This window comes from Euprymna scolopes, chromosome 10 (assembly GCF_053919585.1).
Source record: "Euprymna scolopes isolate OS-2025 chromosome 10, ASM5391958v1, whole genome shotgun sequence".
Taxonomy (NCBI): Eukaryota; Metazoa; Mollusca; class Cephalopoda; order Sepiida; family Sepiolidae; genus Euprymna; species Euprymna scolopes.
The window spans coordinates 156,104,304-156,126,688 of record NC_136491.1 but is presented as its reverse complement, the minus strand read 5'-3'; the positions used below and the strand labels follow the sequence as shown (position 1 = coordinate 156,126,688).

Here is a 22,385-nt window from a genome sequence, read left to right as displayed (position 1 = left end):
GTGTAGTTTGTTTTTTTCGTAAAACAAAAAAATCCTTGCATTGTACACAGTCCTTGGTACGGTAATTTATCTCTGTTAAGAGAAAGAACATCCTTTCGTCGCCATTGTTATATTCCTAAATACTTAGGAAATAAAGACAAACGTGAGTTACACCGAGTGGTATGTGTAATGGGGTTTATTTATAATACAGAAACGTAAGGCTGCTCGCCTAAGGTAAATAGAAGTACATAGTAACAAGTATGGGGAAGAAAGTCTGATAATCAACACGTAAGACTATCCGTCTTACTGCGACTGCTTGTCTGCCGCTGTCTGCCGCTGTCTGCCAAACAGTCCAATATATATATACAGTTTGTAACCGGTGTATAGCCAGTTATGTTCCTTCACAACAGGTTACAAGGACCACAGGCTCATTACAGTACCAAGTTGTTTTGAGTCACTGTAGCATGATGAAAACATTAGTTCTCTTCTAGCTCAGGTATTCCAGCATGAGATGCAAATGTTTCCACTCGTCAGCCCTAGACAGCTTCACCGTATCATTGACAGCAGAAGGTCCCATATGGCAAAACTTCTCTAGTATATGTATGTGGCTGGGCTATTAAGGTCTCCCAGCTGCTCCGCAATGGTTTCCCGGATCATTCCGGTCAAATACTTCTTTTTGTAGACTGTGGTGACTCGTGACATTATCCTTTTATCTAGTCTCTCCATGGCACCTGTGAGTTCATCAGCTCCTTGTATGTAGTTTTGAAGAACTGACAGTAGTGTTTGGGTGCCAACTGTGACTGTCCTCTCACTCTTTCTCTACTGTCTTGGGCGTTGGTATTGGCATCCTTAGTGTTCTCTGTACAGGTGGAATTATCTTGTCAATAGAATCTTGGGTCGATGATTTCGGCAGTGACACAGGTATAAATATTGGTGAGAACACCAGAAGTATCAGCCAATCTACAGCTACATCCTTTAGTGTTGATACTGCCTCCTTTGGTAATGAAACTGTGGCTTTTGGTATGACACCAACTGCCCCACTCCATTAGCCTCTGATCTGGATCGGTAACCTTCAAAAGTGAGAGATCAATCGACCCCAATGATTTTAGTTCCAATGCTAGTAGTTGGCCTCCATAGGTGAGAGGGGTGACAGTTAAAGCCCTTCCGAGTGGGTAGTCCCATTGATCCAGATAATTTCTCCTAACTAGCCTAATCCTCCTTTCTGGTTAGAATTCCTTTTACTCATTGAGACGAAAGGTTACAGCCGCAAATCTTAAAAAGGGTCCCCCAAACGATTGATAAGTTATTCCGTGTATATTAGGTTATTTTCGATTTTTCAGCAATTAACTATGATTAATTATGATTTCTAATTAATGTTGTTCAACTACTAATATTGAGAAAATTTTATTTCATATTTTCAATTATTATAGCAATCATTTCACTACATAATTAACAATGGTTGTCAAATTTGATTTTAATAACATTAAAGTAGAAAGAAAAATAGAAATAGGACTAATTTCTCCATGAAGCGGGAGTGCGTAATAATGTTTTTACCCGAAATGTGTTTGGCTTAAGCGAGCAGCGAAAGTTGTTTAGAGTTACCTCCCTTGTCCTCATTTGTTTAACTTTAACACTTGTAGGTGGCGTTCAAGTCGTAATGGCGCCAAGTATAATAATTTCTTCTTTGTAGTAAACCGTCAACAATAAATTGACACTTTTATCTCAATTAAATAATGTCGTTTATTTAAAGATTTTAACAACGTTTGTAGTTATATACTTATCTTTTGTACTGAGACATTTAAGTACGTTAAGTTCATTTAAGAAATATGCATTAGTTTTATTCAAATTAAAAAAAAACACTCGATCGTGAAGAGACAACAAACGTGCTTTTAATTTTGAATGAAATTTGGTAAGAAACGAATTTTATTTTCATTTAATCGTAATTTTCTAAAATGCATTGTTTATATATATATACCATATATATATATATATATATATATATATATATATATATCACACAAACCGTTAGGTATTATAAAAATTTCGTAATAGTGCAGTGCACTTATTGATCTGTGCTGAAATAATAACGTTATTATTTAAAAGCCATTCTTAACATGGGGAGGGGAGGGTGTTTTGTACCTATTCTGTACTTTAACCTTACAAGTGAATAAAAAAACATATCATAAATCTTTTATTAAACTTGGAAATACGATTTAAAAAATAGCGCGGATCAGTAAGTGCATTATTAGCACCAAAAATTTTTTTTTGAGGAGTGGTTGTGTACGTTGTGTCAAAACGAGGGCTATGACAAGAGAATATTCTTTTCATTATTTTGACTCTCGAGTATATATTAATTAATATCTTATATGTTTTTAGATGTGGTTCTCGATTGATTAACTGTGTCGGAGATACGAAAGTCAAAACAATGATAAGAATATTCTATTGTCATAGCCGTAGTCATGACATGATTACGTTTTTTTCTTTTCTCTTTTTTTAATTTTTCCTCCCAAAATGTACTAATGGTGATCGTTGAAATATCTCGCCTATTTTTCTTGGCTTTAACTCAAATTTAAAATAAAATTGTTTGTTGGTCTTAAGTTGTAAGTTATATTCTAAAATAAAATTGTACTTTATTTTTTTAATGTAGGTAAATTTGAACAGTTATTCAAAATGTTTGTAGATGATTTTTTGTGCGGCGCTTCTACATTATTGGGACGACATTTTAGAAATCGTAATACTGAATTCACATTAAACTGTTCCTCATATTTTTAAGACGATTATATCCAAAAATTACGAAAATCGATAAGGTAGAAAGAAAAAAAAAATAATGAAAACAAGCCGAAGATACACGAGAGTTCAAAAGGGAGGTAATTTTCCATTTCGATTTAAACAAGGTGGCCGCAATTTTTCACCTGTTGACACGATTAAAGTTTTTTTTTTTTTTTAATAATTCAGTAATATTCAGATAATTTCGACTGCATTTATTTGTTCTATATTTGTTTTGTGTTCGAATCTATGTGTACAGTAAAACAAACCCCAAAGAGCCAGCGCGTCTTCATGCAGCCATTTTTTTTTTTTTTTTTTTTGACATAATGAAATCAATTGAATTTTACGAGTTAAATATTTTTCTATTTTTAATCTTTAAAAATCTATCAACATTTTTCTATTGGTTCATTTTTACGATATTTTTGGGGTCAATGTGAAATTTTATGCTCTTTCCAATAAACCAAATATAATATTTTGGACAAACGGTTTTTTTTTTTTTTTTTAAATTCACCCCCCCATTTTTAAATGTCTATTAAAATTTTAATAATTAATTTATGTACCGAAGTTTTATATATCACAAATTGAAGATAAAAGATCAATAAATAATATATTGTAATTTAAAACAAAAAAAAGAATAGCTTTTTGGAAATTTCCTGTAAAGTCCAAAGTGTAAAACCATTTTTTTTTTTTTTTTTTTTTTTTTTTTAAGTGGAAGCTTATGGGATGCTTACAACAATTTTTTTTCTAAATGTTTTCTTTTTTTAGATATAACCCCCCCCCCCCCCAAAAAAAAAAAATTCAGTCGATAAAGAAGTATTAAAATATATCAATCAAAAACTCATTTCATTAAAGAGGAAAAAAAAAAAATCGGTCAACTGTTTTTTTTTATTTAACAATAAAAACTTCTAAGTGGATAATTTCCTTTTTAAAGTACGGAGGACCGAAATACTAAATTTTGGTTTACAGCACGCATTAAAAAGACATAAATTATGTCCCTTCTATGCGGCGCATTATAAATGCGAATAGAATCAGACCTGTCTCCCTTTATTTGAACAGTTTAAAAAAAAAAAATGAGTTCGCGTTTGTTTTTAATCCTTGTTTAAAAAAGTATTTTATTTAAAAAGGACATGGAATATAAGTATAAATACGGATAAATTCTTAACAATAAACAATTTAACTCCTCATCGAATACTAGTTTTTATAGGTAAGTATTTTTTTGGAATTTATATATATTTTTTATAATTGAAGGAAGTAAAATTTCGTTTTTTTTTTTTGTTTGTTTTTTTTAAATCTTTTTTAAGGAAAACCGATTTACAAAAAACAAATATTGCATAATTTGCTATTAAACCTGTTATTTTTTTTCAAATTTTGGTCTTTGCTCCTTTAATTAAAAAAAAAAAATTAGGGTTTGAATTACATTTTTCAAGAATTTATAAGCTTTGAAAGACAGTAAGTTTAAATATTCCATTGTTTACCGCAAATTTTTACTAACGATTTCTGACACTAGACCACTTTTTCGTAGGTGTATGTTGTAAAACAAACTTGTTTCGACAAACCAACCATGGTAGTACGTTTTTTAAAAAGTATTAACAATAAGATTGTTTGTTTATAAGTTTTAAGAGTAAAGCTTAGAGGTTTTTTTTTTTTTTTTTTTTCAGGGTCTTAAAAATTCAATCATTAAAAAAAAAAAGAAATTATTTCGGAAATATATTGAAATTTCACATGTAAATTTTAAAAGATAAATAATACATAATAAAATATTTTTTCATAATACGTAAATAATTTTAATGTTTTTCAACTTCTTTTCCCGAAAAAACAAGAAAAATCTGCAACGATTGTGACCCAAAATTAAATATATTTTATTTCATCATTCCAGTATATTTTAATATCTAAAACAACTAAGATACCCCCCTCCCAAAAAAAAACTTTTGATAAGATCGCGTTGAGGGGGGGGGGATAAAATATTAACTTTTTTTTATATTAATTTATTTCAGTTTATATATATATATATATATATATATTTTAAATGTTTATTTTTAATATTGCATGAACCATTTTGAGTTAAAATCTATTTGATATTATGCAACCTTAAGAAAACCACATTTGAAATATATAAATAAGTTAGAATAAACAAACTTTAAACAAAAAAATGTGCAACCCTTGAATGAGCAGTACCCCCCCCCCTTTTTATTTTTTATTTTCGCCTTTTTTCAGCGGATTATCGTCGAATGGACACTAATCTACCAGATTATCAAAAAAAAAACAATGAAAGTTTGTTTTGCAATTCAAAAAAGTGTTAAAAAAATAAAATCTATATATCTATAAAAGTGAAATAGTCTGTGTGTGTGTGTGTGTACATTTCCCCTACCATTTTTCAATTTTCAGTCTACAGACTCGAGATTTGACATAAGGGATATTGAGATTTGGGAAAATCTTTTTAATCGGTTTTCGGTTAGAAATATAGCTGTGAAGGGGTCAAAGTTCAACGATTTGACCATTGAAAACTCTACCAAACTCCTTTTTACATAAAGGCTATTTATTTAGACATGCGGCAAGCTTTTTAATCAGTTTAAATTTGGCTGTGAAGAGGTCAAAGTTGAAAGAGTTGACCTTTGCAGACTCTACCAAACTTCTTCGCCAATTTTGGGTCTAAGCACTTGAAAATATAGGTTACGTGGACACAAGTCAAACCTTTTAATATATATATATATATATATATATATATATATATATGCTCACAAAGTTATGAACAGTACATAGGGCTTGAGCAAAGCTGAGCTGAACTGCTAGTATATAACAAATAAATGTTACCAAAGGCAAGATAAGAAGTTGCTCTTCTACCTAGGTGAATAGGTTTTTAGTGTTTTTTACTTATTGTAAAATGTTTATTTTGCTTGAAAAACAAGTCATGTCAACCCTTGCACAAGAAAAAAAAATGGCTGTGTAACAAATACATTGCCGTTTACTTATGTGTGTGCAGTTTCTAATACAATAAATCGATCCCCCTTATTGGAACCATTCGATAAGAACACACACATACATACATACACATTTTTACTTAAAGGATTTTTCATTTATCAATGTAAAAAAAAGTGGGGGGGGGGGCCTCCATTAGTCTTTAACAGACTATGGATACTCACGAAGGGTGCCTGCGCATAGAACTTTTGTGGCAGGAGGTGTGCAATCTTCAACCACACCTCTCCCGAGTCGACATTGTTAAATACCAGTGGCAAGTAAAGTGTATGTACAGGATGACTGGAAACAAATGCTGAGATAAGCGGAGAGCACATACAGCGCCTAGAATTCCCAAATGGTCACACATCTGGTACTAACCAGGCTCAACATTGCTTAACTTCGGTGAGCTGACGAGAACTGGTGTGTCAACGCGATTATGCCATATTTTATCAATCTAAGGATAATAATTAATGGTCAATGTGTGTTAGAATACCAACTAAAGTCTTACCTTTAAAAAGTTGAATTTTAGGTGTATTTAGGACAGCATTCTGTATTGTTTTCAATGGTCACCATGTTTGTTTTCGTGCACACATTTAATTTTTCAATGGGGGATTTATTTATTGTATTAGAAACTGTGAACACATAAGTATACCAAAGGGTTTTCCTGTTAATTTAAAAATTGTAAATGTTGAGTGGCGAAACTTGAAGATAACGGAAAATAAAATAAAAAAAATAAAATTGGAAAAGGTCAAATGGCTTAAAAAAGGCTAAATTTGCAAAATTTGTCTGAAAAATGTTAAGTGGTTCTAAATAGGGTGATTGATTTACTAAAATGTTGCATTAGAATCTGAGTACCACCTACAAATATTTCAATATTAACTTCATTTTTTTATATAATCTGATTAGTGTCCATGCAATGATAATCCGCTGAAAAAATTGAAAAAAAAAAGATGAAAATAAAAATATAGGGGGGTGGGGTCTGCTTGTACACATGAACCAATTTGTGTGCTGATTATCTATAGTTTCTGAAATCCTAAATTTTTTAATTGAGATGTGAATGCTTGTGTTATGTTGATTAATAGGACTATTACAGACCCACCCTCAAACAAACAGTTTGAATTCTTGTAATGCAGAGCAAATCCTTTTTTTCCTTAATAGGAAAAGAAGCATGTTCTCAACACCCGAAGAAGGTCGCAGGTTGCAGTGACCGAAACATTGTGCTAATAACACATAAGTTGAGAATAATAGTCCGATTAATCAACATAAAACAAGCATAGTTTCTGTTAAATCAAAGAAAAACGGTACTTTTTTACTGCCCCTTGTCATATTAAACCCCCTTTTTTACTGTTAAAAGAATGAATTCTTATCTAACAACATGCGTTTTCTGAAAAATCAGTTTTCAATTTCAAGTTGTTTTCGGTTCCATCAATTGTTGTCTTGAAAGCTTTAACAAATTTGTGGTTTAAAATTTCTGTTTTTGTTTACATTTTTTAGTTTTAAAATGAATGCCTGCTGTATCATCTGCTCTGACCGATTTTTGGCCGGAGAGAATGACCTGAACATTGCTGCTGGCAAATGTGGTCATACTTTCCATTCTTCTTGCTTGGACACGTGGCTGTCCACGTCATCTACATGCCCGAAATGTCGACAGAAGTGGTCCAAAAAGGAAGTCATTAGGAAGCTGTATTTTGAATATGACAACACAACAATTGAAGATGACAGCGAATCGAGGTAATTAATTCATGGTTGAACGTGAAGAATTGCACAAACATTAAGATGAATTAAATAATTATTAGTTGGATTCGTGTAAATTGTACAATATTATTTCCCCTTGTAAATGTGTCAGTTGAGCAAAACAAAAAGGATCTTGTGTGTGTGTGTGTGTGTGTGTGTGTGGGAGATCAGCACTTAGTTGCAAGTAATCTAGTTGCCATTGTTGATTGTGGAAAGATTCGAGTGTAACTCGTTTTTTGTGATACATGTAAGCATGATGTATACAAGAAGTGCGATGGAATTAAAAAGTAGAAAGTGAAGTTGGTGTTTACTTTCGTTGTTAGCCTCGTAACTCGAACGTCCCTTCTTTTGTCCTTTAATTCTCACTTTCTCACGAGAACAATTTTTCCCTCTATTTATAATTATTATTACTATTATCACACCGCACCATTCTTCCATACCCCAATTAATGGATGTCCCTTTATCCTCTTCTATCAACTTTACTCCCCTATCTTTATGCCTTTGCCTTATATTTCACACCCCTCCCCATTTACACCTAATAACAGGGCAACCCTAGGATTATTACTTCATATTATCCACTATGTTATCTTCTGAAAATTATTACACTCTTACAAATACCCACCTCATAACTTGCCCCTTTAATTCACCTTCGGAACTCCACCTACCCTACTAAATTAAAACCCTAGTATACACCCTATGTAATCCACACAATAACTTTCATTAACCTCATAACATCACGATATAGCCATCTTCCTCTTAAAAGTAATGTTCTGATAACCGTTACTTTTGATTAATCCTACTGGGTATACACCGTTTCACTTTAATTCATCATCATAATATTACGCCTGAAAACATACACCGTCAAGTGCTGTTGTTGTCTCCGTTACTTCTGTCGATAAAAACCTTTTAGTGTAAATCCCCTACATAGAAACTATACATCTTACATACGGATAAAATAGAACCACAACCCAACCACCTCTATATCTCCCCTTGAATCTTAAACACATAAGCTACTTACATTATTTAAAATTATGATAGAAACCCTATACTCCCTTTTACATTACACTTTAATATAGTACACTCCTCCTTTATCTTAGGATTCAATATAGTCCCCCTAACAACATCAATAATTGTATTAATTTATTTTGTTCCTGCTGAATCTGTCGCTAGACGTCACATCCTCATTATGTCACCTAGCACCTTCTCTATTCTTCTGATGAGCATTAGGCTTAGAAATACCTTGGTATAAAGAGTCCCCTTTATCCCCCAAATAATTGCATGTATGTCCTTATTAAATAAATGATTCATTATATTTACCAATATGTAGTCTTTGTGAATTCATTTTCCCCTCCTCTCTCTCTCTATATATATATATTCATATGTCAGGTCATGTCATATGCTACTGGTACCATGTAACCCAGTACTACCTGCCTCATGGTCGGGTCACCGGCGACTAAACTGGTTCCCCCACCAGACTTGTTTGGTGAGGAGGGCGGCTAGTCTCCCTGAAGGATTAAAAACAAGACCTTCCAAAGGGCAAATGAACTCTTTTTTTTGGGGTCAACGGCCAACTAGCACCGTGTATATTTGTGTGTGTGTGTGTATATGTGTATTGGGGTAGAGAGGGCTCCCTTAAGCCGTGGTGAAGGCAACCTTTCTAGGAAAAGCAAATCTCTGATTTAAAAAACCATAAAGCGAAAGACCAGTACCCGCATTAAGCTGGTCTGCAGTTTAATTTGTTGCTGGCTATCTTGCTCTTGCTTGTTGCTGGATCTCAACATTTTGAACCGAGAGAGAGAGACTTAGCTGTCGTACAAAACTAAGACTCTGTAACATCATATTTGTATAGATACTCCCTCAGACATTTGGGCTCATGGATTTTAAATGTCTGAGGGAGTGGCACTCGTCTGACAAGACGTTGCAATCATCATATAAATATATATATATATATATATATATATATATATATATATACTAGCAGTTCAGCCCAGCTTTGCTCGGGCCTTATGTACTATTTATAACTTTGTGCGCATATGTATATATGTATATATTAAAAAGTTTGACTCATGTCCGGGTAATCTACATCTAAAATTTCAAGTGTTTAGACCCAAAATTAGCAGAGGAGTTTGGTAGAAGCTACTATGGTCAACTTTTTCAACTTTGACCTCTTGGCAGCCAAATTTTCTCCAAAAACTGATTAAAAAGCTTGCTGCATGTCTGAATACCCTTTATGCAAAATTAGCTGAATAGTTAGCTAGATTTGACCCCTTGGCAGCCAAATTTTTGGCTAAAAAACAATTAAAAAGCTTGCCCTATGTTTAAATACACTTTATGTAAAATTTCAAATGTTTAGGCCAAAAATTGGCTGAGTAATTTGGTAGAGACTGTAGAGGTCAAATGTTTTAAAACTTTGACCCCAATTTCGACTTCTTAACATTTATTGTTTTGGGCTCAAATCAAATTAAAAAGTTTGATCCATGTCCAAGTAACCTACATCTAAAATTTCAAGTGTTTAGACCCAAAATTGGAGGAGTTTGGTAGAGTTTTCAAAGGTCAAATCTTTGAACTTTGACCCCTTGACAGCCAAATTTCTGGCTGAAAACTAATTTGTAGACTAAAAATTGGCAGAGTAGTTTGGTAGGAAAATGTACATACACACATACATACATACATACACACGCAGACAATTTCACTTTTATAGATATATAGATTAGTGGCCTGGCAAGGCCACAGGGGAGACAACTGAAGCAGCGAAACTGAAGCTGCTTGCCAGGACACTATATATACAGAGGCAAATTTGAGCATATTTTGTTGGTTTGAAAATATAGGTTCTTTTTTACCAATTGTCATAAAATTTTAACCATTGAATGATATTATAATCTTCAAAAAGCCTGCAAACTTTCATGTAGTTTTGCCCCATGAGCATTTCAATATTCAACTTGGCTACAACTATAGATATTTACCACTCTTTTTGACAATTTTATGAGTTTGAAATTTCACCAACTATTGATCAGAATTTAACAAATAAAGGTTTGTTGGAAAGCTAATGACCTGAATTTTGTTGTGGGCTATGTGACATTTGCGTTTAAGGTGGCACATTAAGAGGATCATCCAGAACCTACTTTTTGGCATTTATTTACAGCCATAAAATGTTTTAGTCATAGTCATTTGTTTTCCTAGTTTTGCATATGAATTACAAAATATCTGATATTTTCCGAAAACCTCTGGCCTTGATGGAAGAGAGACTATAAAACTTTTTGCTATGGTTTCAAATGTTCTGAAATAACAGCAAGGGGAGACTTGATTCCAAAATTTTCTCAGTTGTTATATCTCCTCTCTTTGGTGTTCATACATAAAGTAAATTTCACAGTGTATAAGGATTATTTGATACTAGAGATATCACAATTGTATCCCATTTCTAAAAGAATTACATCGAGGGCATTGCCAGGGCCGCTGCAAGGAAGGTGGGCTCTCTCTACCGTGCTAGAAAACTACTAACACCTGAAAGTATCCTGTACCTCTATAAGGCAACCATTCGCACATGTATGGAGTATTGCTGTCATATTTGGGCTGGTGCATCGGCTACTAGTCTCACTCCTTGACAAGGTTCAAAAGAGTCGCAAATCTGATAGGCCCTAAACTGGCATCTAAGCTTCAGCCTCTGTCCCATCGATGAAACATTGCATCCCTCTGCCTGTTCTACAAGTATTTTAATGGTGAATGCTCTGATGAACTGCTAGCACTTGTGCCCCGACAAGCTGCAAAATCCCACCCGCACAATGTAAAGATCCCTAGATGTAAAAGATCTTTCTACTCCAGTAGTTTCTTCCCCAAAACCGCTAGACTTTGGAATTCCATTCCAGGTCACTGCTTATTAATTTATTTTTATTTTGGACTATTATTCTCATCTTTATTAGTTGTTGTTTTTTGATCTTTTATTGGTTTTTGTTTTATTCACAACATTTCGGCCAACTATTCCTCTGGCCTTCGTCAGGTGGTAACCGCGACGGATAGGAACAATAGGTTTCAATCCCACCCAAAGCGTGCCAGAGGTTAATTGGTCAAAATGTGGTGAGATGACAACAACTACGGATGGCAGTGATGGCTGAGAATGTAGTTAGGTGATTCGAAGTTCCTATCCATCGCGGTTACCACCTGACGAAGGCCAGGGGAATAGTTGGCCGAAACGTTGTGAATAAACAAAACCAATAAAAGATGAAAAATCAACAACTAATAAAGATGAGAATAATAGTCCGAAATAAAAATAAATTAATATATAATGCTCATCTCAAAAATGAATTCCAATTAAGGAATAATATATATATACAGGTCACTGCTTCCCCAACTGTACTGACATGCAGAAGTTCAAGTGCAACGTGAACCAACATCTTGCTGCCCAAATCTCTACATAGTACCCCAGTAGTTGTTTCCCCTGATAGTAGCCCCCTACACCAAAGTGGCAATGTGCCTTGTTTGGGGTGAAAATGTAATAAAAAAAAAAAAAAGAGCGGACATATAACATAGGAGAAATATTTGGAATAAAGTCTCCCCTTGGTGTTATTTCATATCATTTGAAACCATAGCAACAAGTTTTAGTCTCCCCTTCATCAAGGCCAGAGGTTTTGGGGAAATATATATAAATGAAATGCAGTAAGATTACAGTTTGTAAACATAAAGTCCAATAAATATTAGTATAAAAATTTCTAAGACTTTCATAATTATCTGTACTCCTTTATCAAACAATAAATTTTGTTGTAATTCTACAGAATTTAACTAAAAATTTCCATATTTTTTCTTTTTCTGTTTTTATCAAAGGATGTTGAATGACCTGAATAATTTTCGGGCCCGTGTTGCTCAGGCTGATCTTAAAGTGAAAACTTTGACGGGCGAATTGAATGAGTGTTTGGAGAGCAAACAAGAACTGTCTTCTTGTTATGAAGATGTCTGCAAGCAGTTGAAGACGATGATTGTCGAAAAGAGGGATCTGCAAAAGCAGTTGCAATTCTATCAATCTTGCGAACAAAGTTGGAAAGATACAGAAAAAGAATGCTTCAAGCTGAAAGACCTTCTTCATCACTATCGGCAAATTGAACGACTTGTCAAAGGTTTGTCGTAAGATCTTTCAACTCGGTGTTTATTTAGGATTCCACTTATTTAAAAAAAAAAAAAATATATAGAAAAATCTTTATGGTGTATGTAATCATCACGGAATGAAGATATATTAAAAAAAAAATAAATTTTACGATTTTGTGATTAAGTATTTTTGGCAGCCATTGATAATCTCTTATAGAAAAATCTCATTAGTTGAATTTAGTTGGCCGCGCTTGAATTTTAATTTAACCTAAAAAAATATGGTACATATTGCCTGTCCCATCCGGCTAGTAATAAAATTTGATTTTCTTATTAAAAAAAAAATACTTGATCAATTTACGTAATATTTGGAATATGACATTTTCATTCTCTGATGGGTATGCACATCCTTAAGATTTTTCTGTATTTTTGCTCTTTTTAAATAGGTGCAATTCTAAGTAAGCATCCACATTTCTTTTGCTTCATTAAATTCAATTTTTAATTAAAATTAAATGTTTTGTAATAGTCTCTTACAATTTTCAGATACATAAAATCTGGGTATAGAATTCATAAAAACAATTTTACACAAGATTGTCGTCATCGATATATGGATTATTTTAGATCAAACCTATCTCCTTATATTTGCCCTACCTCCATAATGGATTAAATTTTGTTTTGTTATATTCTGCTATATATGCCTTGTAGATTTATATACCATCCTTTGCCTAGTTTCCATTTGATGCTAGATAATCTGAGTATTGTTACATACTTTCTTAGCAAGATTAGAATAAAGTTGGAGCAACAGTCACCAGCATTTATAAATAGATTAAAAAAACAAACAAAAAAAACGTTAAGACTACCAACTTTGATCGTATCTTCACTGCTGAAAAGCTAAGCAAAATCGCAGACTATAGTCAAGGGCAACCTGAAGGCTCCCTTTTTATTAGCTGCTAGACTGATCTTTAGAGAAGGACACCACTTGATTCCTATAATTACCAGGGTTCATATAGATTTGAAAAGTCCTTGAAATGGCCTTATTTCTATTTTTACCTTGAAAAATCCTTGAAAGGCCTCGAAAATTGTATTCCTTATTTATGTACAGTAAAAATTTGTGTAAACATTAAAAATAAAATCGAAATAAATACTTTTAAATCATTTTTAAGTATTAAAAATACAATTAAAATATTAAATATTGAAAATAAAATCAAAATACATGTTTTCAAATTGTATAGGATTGTGGATGCAAGAGTTACGTCCCATTATCACAAAACAAAACTACCTCAGGATAAAGGAAAGTATAACTTTTATTCCTCCCCCTCCCCAATCTTTCCTTCTGCATACGAAACTCTCCAATCCCCCCCCCCCTCCACCCAAAAATTATGATAACCTCTGAGACTGGCTGAGCTGAAAAAAACAATGATAAGATGGTAGCTAGCTTGGTTGGAAATTTAAGTTGTAAAGAGAGTTAATATTTGAGATGAAATAAAAAAAATACATTTAAAACTATTTAAAAGCATCAAAAACTCATGGTTGTTGGATAGTGGGGTTGTGCGTTCACTAAATAATTTTCATCCCCCCTCTATTGATTGATGTAACGACCATACAATCTCCTTTCTACTAAGGCAATGATGATAGATGTAAGAGTGTAAATATCATGAAATGTTTTTCTGGAAATTCCTTTACAAGATCGCTTACCATATTTAATGCTTGCATTTGACATAATGGTAAGAATGTTCACTGATTTGCAAAGTAACTGCTATTGGCTATGATAGCATTCATTTGTTATATATTTCATTTTTTTTACCACTTTTTTGAATTGCTGTGGATTGTTGAACAAGCTCCAAATTTTGTTTTGAAAATTTGAATTTTGTCTAGAGAAGACCTTGAAAAACTTTGCAAAGACGTAAAAAGTCCTTGAAAATGGACATTGAAAATCGGTACGAACCCTGTTACTCCACTTGCCCTTGATCATTATAATGCTGAGTATTTATCAAGGAGACATCAAGGATCATGTTAATCTAATGCAAAAAAATTATGCACCCACGTACATGTTAATCTAATGCAAAAAAATGATGCACCCACGTACATGTTAATCTAATGCAAAAAAATTATGCACCCACGTACATGTTAATCTAATGCAAAAAAATGATGCACCCACGTACATGTTAATCTAATGCAAAAAAATTATGCACCCACATACATGTTAATCTAATACAAAAAAATTATGAACCCACGTACATGTTAATCTAATGCAAAAAAATTATGCACCCACGTACATGTTAATCTAATGCAAAAAAATTATGCACCCACGTACATGTTAATCTAATGTAAAAAAATTATGCACCCACATACATGTTAATCTAATACAAAAAAATTATGCACCCACGTACATGTTAATCTAATGCAAAAAATGATGCGCCCACGTACATGTTAATCTAATGCAAAAAAATTATGCACCCACGTACATGTTAATCTAATACAAAAAAATTATGCACCCACGTACATGTTAATCTAATGCAAAAAATGATGTGCCCACGTACATGTTAATCTAATGCAAAAAAATTATGCACCCACATACATGTTAATCTAATACAAAAAAATTATGCACCCACGTACATGTTAATCTAATGCAAAAAAATTATGCACCCACGTACATGTTAATCTAATACAAAAAAATTATGCACCCACATGTTAATCTAATGCAAAAAAATTATGCACCCACATACATGTTAATCTAATACAAAAAAATTATGCACCCACATACATGTTAATCTAATGCAAAAAATGATGCGTCCACGTACATGTTAATCTAATGCAAAAAAATTATGCACCCACATACATGTTAATCTAATGCAAAAAATGATGCGTCCACGTACATGTTAATCTAATGCAAAAAAATTATGCACCCACGTACATGTTAATCTAATGCAAAAAAGGATGCACCCACATACATGTTAATCTAATGCAAAAAAATTATGCACCCACATACATGTTAATCTAATGCAAAAAAATTATGCACCCACGTACATGTTAATCTAATACAAAAAAATTATGCACCTACATACATGTTAATCTAATGCAAAAAATGATGCGTCCACATACATGTTAATCTAATGCAAAAAAATTATGCACCCACGTACATGTTAATCTAATACAAAAAAATTATGCACCCAGCAAAAAATGATGCGCCCACGTACATGTTAATCTAATGCAAAAAAATTATGCACCCACGTACATTTTAATCTAATACAAAAAAATTATGCACCCACATACATGTTAATCTAATGCAAAAAAATTATGCACCCACGTACATGTTAATCTAATGCAAAAAAATTATGTGCCCACGTACATGTTAATCTAATACAAAAAAATTATGTGCCCACGTACATGTTAATCTAATGCAAAAAAATTATGTGCCCACGTACATGTTAATCTAATGCAAAAAAAATATGCACCCACGTACATGTTAATCTAATACAAAAAAATTATGCACCCACATACATGTTAATCTAATGCAAAAAATGATGCGCCCACGTACATGTTAATCTAATACAAAAAAATTATGCACCCACATACATGTTAATCTAATACAAAAAAATTATGCACCCACGTACATGTTAATCTAATACAAAAAAATTATGCACCCACGTACATGTTAATCTAATACAAAAAAATTATGCACCCACGTACATGTTAATCTAATACAAAAAAATTATGCACCCACATACATGTTAATCTAATGCAAAAAATGATGCGTCCACGTACATGTTAATCTAATGCAAAAAAATTATGCACCCACGTACATGTTAATCTAATGCAAAAAAATTATGTACCCACGTACATGTTAATCTAATGCAAAAAAATTATGCACCCACGTACATGTTAATCTAATACAAAAAAATTATGCACCCACGTACATGTTAATCTAATGCAAAAAATGATGCGCCCACGTACATGTTAATCTAATGCAAAAAAATTATGCACCCACATACATGTTAATCTAATACAAAAAAATTATGCACCCACGTACATGTTAATCTAATGCAAAAAATGATGCGCCCACGTACATGTTAAACTAATGCAAAAACATTATGCACCCACGTACATGTTAATCTAATACAAAAAAATTATGCACCCACGTACATGTTAATCTAATACAAAAAAATTATGCACCCACGTACATGTTAATCTAATGCAAAAAAATTATGTGCCCACGTACATGTTAATCTAATACAAAAAAATGATGCACCCACGTACATGTTAATCTAATGCAAAAAATGATGCGCCCAAGTACATGTTAATCTAATGCAAAAAAATAATGCACCCACATACATGTTAATCTAATGCAAAAAAATGATGCGCCCACATACATGTTAATCTAATGCAAAAAAATTATGCACCCACATACATGTTAATCTAATGCAAAAAATGATGCGTCCACGTACATGTTAATCTAATACAAAAAAATTATGCACCCACATACATGTTAATCTAATGCAAAAAATGATGCGCCCACGTACATGTTAATCTAATACAAAAAAATTATGCACCCACATACATGTTAATCTTATACAAAAAAATTATGCACCCACGTACATGTTAATCTAATACAAAAAAATTATGCACCCACGTACATGTTAATCTAATACAAAAAAATTATGCACCCACATACATGTTAATCTAATGCAAAAAATGATGCGTCCACGTACATGTTAATCTAATGCAAAAAAATTATGCACCCACGTACATGTTAATCTAATGCAAAAAAATTATGTACCCACGTACATGTTAATCTAATGCAAAAAAATTATGCACCCACGTACATGTTAATCTAATGCAAAAAAATTATGTGCCCACGTACATGTTAATCTAATACAAAAAAATGATGCACCCACGTACATGTTAATCTAATGCAAAAAATGATGCGCCCAAGTACATGTTAATCTAATGCAAAAAAATAATGCACCCACATACATGTTAATCTAATGCAAAAAAATGATGCGCCCACATACATGTTAATCTAATGCAAAAAAATTATGCACCCACATACATGTTAATCTAATGCAAAAAATGATGCGTCCACGTACATGTTAATCTAATACAAAAAAATTATGCACCCACATACATGTTAATCTAATGCAAAAAATGATGCACCCACGTACATGTTAATCTAATACAAAAAAATTATGCACCCACATACATGTTAATCTAATACAAAAAAATTATGCACCCACGTACATGTTAATCTAATACAAAAAAATTATGCACCCACGTACATGTTAATCTAATACAAAAAAATTATGCACCCACATACATGTTAATCTAATGCAAAAAATGATGCGTCCACGTACATGTTAATCTAATGCAAAAAAATTATGCACCCACGTACATGTTAATCTAATGCAAAAAAATTATGCACCCACGTACATGTTAATCTAATGCAAAAAAATTATGCACCCACGTACATGTTAATCTAATACAAAAAAATTATGCACCCACGTACATGTTAATCTAATGCAAAAAATGATGCGCCCACGTACATGTTAATCTAATGCAAAAAAATTATGCACCCACATACATGTTAATCTAATACAAAAAAATTATGCACCCACGTACATGTTAATCTAATGCAAAAAATGATGCGCCCACGTACATGTTAAACTAATGCAAAAAAATTATGCACCCACGTACATGTTAATCTAATACAAAAAAATTATGCACCCACGTACATGTTAATCTAATACAAAAAAATTATGCACCCACGTACATGTTAATCTAATGCAAAAAAATTATGTGCCCACGTACATGTTAATCTAATACAAAAAAATGATGCACCCACGTACATGTTAATCTAATGCAAAAAATGATGCGCCCACGTACATGTTAATCTAATGCAAAAAAATAATGCACCCACATACATGTTAATCTAATGCAAAAAAATTATGCACCCACGTACATGTTAATCTAATGCAAAAAAATTATGCACATACGTACACAGCAAATATAAAAACATTATTTGAAAATTACATTTTTTTTTTTTTTTTTTAAATTCTTTCAGATTAGGCTTCATGAAGTTTAAATGTGTTTTTTTTTTTGTTTTTATTTTCATTTTCTTTTTTAATTTTTTTTTTTTTTGTGGACTGTTATCGACCTACTATTCCTTCAGGGCCCATGGCTCAGTGGATAGAGACGTTGATGCTCTACAGTTCCAGGTGAGTATTGGCTGAAGATAGCAGTTTCAATTCTACTCAAGCAGGCCAGAAGATTAGTTGGCTAAAACATGATGAGACAACAGCTATGGAAGGCAGTAATTACTGGGATACGATTACAAAACTTGGCATTTCTATCTCGTTGTGGTTAACCACGTGAATAAGGTCAGGAATAATGGCTGAGACATCGTGAAACAATAACTATGAAGATGAGGATAACAGTCCACAAAAAAAAAAATCGATACATTTTTTGAAAACATAGCTTTTTCTCAAATAATACTGTTTCTTAAAGAAACTAATTATTATGAACATATTACAACAAAATCCAGTATTAAGAAAATAACATCCAACTAGAAACAAATGAATAGAAATGTGAATTATTTTTTTCACCAGACGAATAATTGAAAACAATCTCTCCAAAATGATGACCAAAATAATGCCTCCCCTCCGAAAAAAAAAAAAGCCATTAAAATCTAACAAAATGATCACAGATTATGAATTGTCAAATCCTGCTCAGTAAAAACAACTAAATGAAATGAAACATAAAAACTGAATTTAAAAAAAAAAAAAGTTTGACCTAAGATGACCGTATCATGGTTGCAAGGTTGTTAAACACCAATGAACAAATAAACAAAACTTTTTAAATTCTTGCATAATGTATATTTTTTTTTCTTTGTTATTTGAAAATTGCTCAACTTTGATTTCATCTGTTCTTATTTTGCTAATATTGTCGTGGTTGGGAAGTAACATTAGATAATTTGTTCCATTCTGAAATTACTATAAAATATACTTTCATATAACTAAACCATCATCCCAAAAAACAAAAAAAAGAACCACTAAAGTGTTTTCAATAATTCCGAAAAAGAAAAAAAAAAATTTCAATAATTCTTAAGTTAAAAAAAAAAATGGAAAATGCTAAAAAAAACAGTACATGCACAGGGGAGATATAGACATGAGAGAAAAATGCGAAGGAACTGATTTGCTTTGCTACACCAGAATGTAGGAAGTATGTTAGCTGACTATAACCTTCTATCTTTATATTTTTTATTAATCCTGAATTGGGATTTTTCATTTTTGCAAATTTCTCTTTTTTTTTTTTTTTTTTTTTTTTTTTTTTTTTTTTTTGCTATCTTTCTCCACTTCGTTAGTTTCAGTCTTTTCCGATTGCTGTTCATTCTGCTTAACCATTAATTATAAAAGAATATCATGATTTTTTTTTTTTTTTTTTTTTTTCCCCAATTTTTTTTTTAGATAGTGAAAGTGACAGTAAAGAATTATTGCAGACGCTTACACCTGGATCTGCTGCTCTTGACCGACTGGCCAATATGTGTTCAATTATTAAGCGAGAATACATGCAATGTAAGCGTTCCAAGAAACTCCAACGTTTGGAATTGGATCAGACCCGAAAGGATCTGGCATCACTACGTGTCCAGCTGGAGGAGGTTAATTCAGAGAACGACATGCTAAAAGAACAAAGTCAACGAATGGAAGATCAATTAAATGAGGCTGAAAAACGTGAAGAAAGTCTACGTGCAAAAGTTGCCCAAAGACATTCTCGTAATCTTTCTGCGCTTTCTCCTTCCTCTCCAAAAGTCCGTAAGGAAGACATTATTTCTTCAGATTGTTTATCATCGTCGTTACCCGCTACTCACTTTGATAGACCTCCTTCGATAGACAATAGCCAGTCTAAACGATCTTGCATTGCAATCGACGATGACGATGAAAGCGGCAAACAAATAATGAATTTCCGATTGACGTCTGCTGCGAGCAAGAAATCCCGTTTACTGCCCACTCCAAAACAACCTTTAGCGAACTCTTGCTCCCAGGTAGTTATTGACCGCTCTCCTCAGGTCCCAATTTTACAGAACTTCCGGCGTGGTTATAATGGTTTAGGGGGGCATACATCATTCACGCAATCGCTTATTGGCTTGGGCAAGAAACCATTACGACCCCTTAATGTTCTACAAAAGAACACAAATTCCAACAAAATAAGTTCCACGTTTTTCAAGTAACAATTATTGTCTTTAGTTTCCATAGTTTTAAGGTGACACAGTTCTACATTTTCTTTGGTTATTTTCTACAACAGTTAGAATAATTAAAGAATTACAAACCTTCAAACTTAACCCTTGATCTCTGACATCAATACTCTGGTTCTTGTCCAGAATTCTCCCTGTATTAAAAATAAAAGAAAAATTTCTATAATATATGTACACATGATGAAACAAAAATATCATATTCCAAAAATTACCAAAATTAAGCAAATAGTTTTGTTTTTTTTAAATAAGAAAATTTTATGGGTAATCAAACAGCAGCTGTCTTGTCTGTCATTTAAAAAAAAACAATCTAAAAAGACAATCATAATTCAAACTACAAATGATTTTATAAAAATAAAACTATTTGAGCAATTCACATGAATTTTGGAATATGTTTTCATTTTGTCGTGAATACATCATACAGATTTCTCTTTATTTATTTTTTTTTTTTTTTTAATAAATAATGGGAATTCTGGGTAGAACCCTCTGGTCTTTGTGAATTTTGGATAAATTTCCTTATTTCAGAACTAAAATCTGGATCAACAGGAAATCATACAAGTTTTCAATATGTACATGAACATCTTTGGACATTTCTTTTCAGCATAACATTCCTGTCAGCATGTTGGCATACATGCTTGGCATAATAAAATATTGTTGAATAACTAAAAAAAAGTGTGTGCTTCTACAGCATGGGATTGATATGGAAATCCGTTTCAAATTAAAAATTCTTTGATATACTATTAGGCAAAAATAAATATTCTTACCAAAAATTCGTCAAAATTATTGAGTAAATAATTAAAAATCAGTTTTATTGTATTTTGCCAATCCGCCATTGATAAGAGCAGAAATCCTGTAAAACAGGGGGAGATAAGTCAGTGTGTTATTTGACCAAATAATAATGAATGGCAGATCGTCGAATTACGAAAACTGATTTTTTATTTATTTTTTTCTTTTAAATAAAAATTCAGTGCTTGTTAAGATACAGTCAAATCGATTTTTTTTATGTCTTTTTAAGCAAAAACAATATTGCGCACTTAATTGTCATGTCGAAAATAGTAATATATCCAAAAATTACGAAAATTCATTGAATAGAACAACTGCTATTGTGATCTTAGCAAAGAAAAAAAAAAGTCAAATCTTGCAGCTGTGATACAATCTAAAATATTCCTTTCGGAATTATGTCCCCTGTGTATAGCCTCCTACTGCCTACTTTATAACGTCTAAGAAAAATGGGATTTTACCCAATTTTCCATAAAAATGACTTTTAACTAGAAATAAATTTCTACTTAATGATTTTTGGATATATTACTATTTTTCGCCATGACATTGAAGTACATAACCTTACTTAAAACAACATGATTTAAAAAATCGCTCTGTCGACTGTGTCTTAACAAGTACCTAAAATTCTATACAGTAATTGTTCCTAGTTTTCGGTGAAGATACTTATTTTTGTCTAATGTGTAAGAATTTTTACTTTGAATGGGATTTCCAGATATGCTCTATATAACACTATTTTTTTTTTTTTTTTTTTAAGTGACTTTTGCTTCTTCCTTTCGACATTTTCTGATCGTCCCCTTCCATTTGCAACCAATAGATTTACCATACTTCTAAAGGTTCAAAGCAATACTAAGGAATATCA

At 32.2% G+C, this 22,385-nt stretch overlaps 1 protein-coding gene across 1 annotated transcript; it reads left to right on the top strand.

Annotated features, from left to right (window-relative positions):
* The first annotated feature begins 1,600 nt into the window (after positions 1-1,600).
* On the top strand, positions 1,601-20,836 carry LOC145286318 (E3 ubiquitin-protein ligase TRAIP-like). Its single transcript, XM_080135232.1, has 4 exons — positions 1,601-1,888; positions 7,195-7,431; positions 12,250-12,539; positions 19,965-20,836. Exons 2-4 carry the CDS (start codon positions 7,202-7,204, stop codon positions 20,723-20,725), a joined length of 1,281 nt encoding a protein of 426 aa, XP_079991358.1. The 5' UTR covers positions 1,601-1,888; positions 7,195-7,201; the 3' UTR covers positions 20,726-20,836.
* Positions 20,837-22,385: the final 1,549 nt, after the last annotated feature.

Coding starts and splice junctions, on each gene's coding strand:
- LOC145286318 (XM_080135232.1), top strand. CDS start 7,202: ATGAATGCCTGCTGTATCATCTGCTCTGACCGATTTTTGGCCGGAGAG. Junction 7,432..12,249: donor GAAGATGACAGCGAATCGAG/GTAATTAATTCA, acceptor TTTTTATCAAAG/GATGTTGAATGACCTGAATA. Junction 12,540..19,964: donor AATTGAACGACTTGTCAAAG/GTTTGTCGTAAG, acceptor TTTTTTTTTTAG/ATAGTGAAAGTGACAGTAAA.